Here is a 1,772-nt window from a genome sequence, read left to right as displayed (position 1 = left end):
TTTGTTCCCCCCCCCCCCCCACTAGGGTCTAAAGCCATAAAATTTTTAACTGGATAAGTGAACTTCCATGTTCTTTGTGACTGCATGGCTTTGTTCAATTGGAAAAAAATGCCGTAAATATGGGAAAAATGGAAAATATTGGAATTTATATTGAGCTATTAATACCTGAACACAAACACTTTCTTTAACTTCTTAATTTTTATTAAGTTATTAATTTAAAATTATAAACCTGTTACTTTTTTGGGAAGAAAATCATCAAAGCAGACTTGTACCTTGTGTCTTCTGTGCAATGGCAATTCCTTCCACTACAAGGATTGTTACTAGCAGCACTGAAGAGAGAAAATGGACAGGAAAAAAATGAGTAATTAAAATTATAGACCATTTTCTGCAGTCCTGATTCATGCAAATCCTGTAATCACTAACCAAAAGAACTCAGAACATACAAAAATACATAATTTGTTCATGTGCTTTCTTAAAATTTTAACTTCAGGAAACCTGTGCAGTCTAAGTGTACTCAGTTCCTCCAGGTTCTGTAAGAAAGCGTGCATGAAAAGATAAATTTATGTTTGAAGAGACTTGAAGAGTATTGTCTAGAGTATCTACTAATTTGCAAGCATTTTATAGAATTACATAGTATCTACCTTCTATATAACATTTATATCCTGAAACAAGATGTTTCACTGCTCTATGGAACCATATTTATCCTAAAACTCCCTTGCATAATGTGTACAAAAGATTTCTCCAGCTTCCAATAAATTAATCAGGGCCACAGGAGACACTGCATGGCCTTATCTCTGCAGGATTTCAGGAGCACTGTAGAACTGTACTTGCAAGACTGGTTGTTGTGATGCTGCCACAATACCAGTGATTTCCGCAAATGATGCGGCAGCAGAAAATGAGCAGATAAAGTTCTAACGGTGGAGAGACTTGGTTTGAGTGGTGACAACAGCTAGCGTGTGGACACACTGAAATTACATGCTGTTGCAAGCACTCTGGTTGCTGGAGTATCGTGTTAGACTTAGGTTCTGGTATATGCTGGTGTTTTCTAGATTTGAATTGACTCAATATTGGACCTGTTAAAGATTCTGTTGTTCTCTTTCCTCCTTTCCTTCCCTCTGAAGCTGTTTAGATTCCATATTCCACTCATTAACAGTTTCAAAGCAGGCTTAATGTCCAGATTTTTCTAAAATGCTTTGTTTCCTCAAATTGTTAGGAAGAGAAAAGAGAATGACATAGTTATATACCCATTTCACTCTTCAGATCTTTCATTTGCTTTCATCTTGAGTATCTCTACAATTCTGGCCATGTCTTGGAGAACTAGCTAAGCAGGCTAGGACTCTGCCCTGGACAGAAGCTGGTTGAGGGGAGATAGGATACAAGTTAGAAAGTCTCAAGCGTCATTGTGATGGTGAGTGGAGTGCAACTACCTGTTGTCTCTTCCCATACAGGAACCAGGGGGTATCAGACAAAGCAAGCAGGTGGCACGTTCCAAGTGAAGACTATTTTTTTTAATGCACATACTTCATAATGCATCCTTGAGGTAGAAAGTTCTGTTTCAGAAACCCCTTAAGTCATATATTGTTGGAAATTTGGGATTGTATTTGGGGCAAATATAATTTGTTCCACTTTTATATTCTTTCTGCTTTTATGTCTCTGTGAAAGAATAGACGAGGATAGATGGACCTTGGATTTGACCTAGTGTGGCTTTTCCCATGTTCTTAATCTACTTGTAAATATTAAGTCAGATAGGTGTGGCCTCACCACTGCAGGAA

At 37.6% G+C, this 1,772-nt stretch overlaps 1 protein-coding gene across 1 annotated transcript in view; it reads right to left on the bottom strand.

Moving 5' to 3' along the window:
* The window catches only part of NETO2 (neuropilin (NRP) and tolloid (TLL)-like 2), a gene marked incomplete at its 5' end in the record, with an annotated part of 17,298 nt that extends 16,956 nt beyond the window's left edge, over nt 1-342 (bottom strand). Inside the window, one exon of the mRNA XM_010131759.1 lies at nt 273-342. Within this exon, the coding sequence (XP_010130061.1) occupies nt 273-342 (70 nt within the window). The remainder of the gene's footprint in view (nt 1-272) is intronic.
* Nucleotides 343-1,772: the final 1,430 nt, after the last annotated feature.

The sequence above is a fragment of the Buceros rhinoceros genome, unplaced genomic scaffold, assembly GCF_000710305.1.
Source record: "Buceros rhinoceros silvestris isolate BGI_N320 unplaced genomic scaffold, ASM71030v1 scaffold26512, whole genome shotgun sequence".
NCBI lineage: Eukaryota > Metazoa > Chordata > Aves > Bucerotiformes > Bucerotidae > Buceros > Buceros rhinoceros.
The sequence above is the reverse complement of the archived record's forward strand: the minus strand, read 5'-3'. Positions and strand labels throughout refer to the sequence as shown.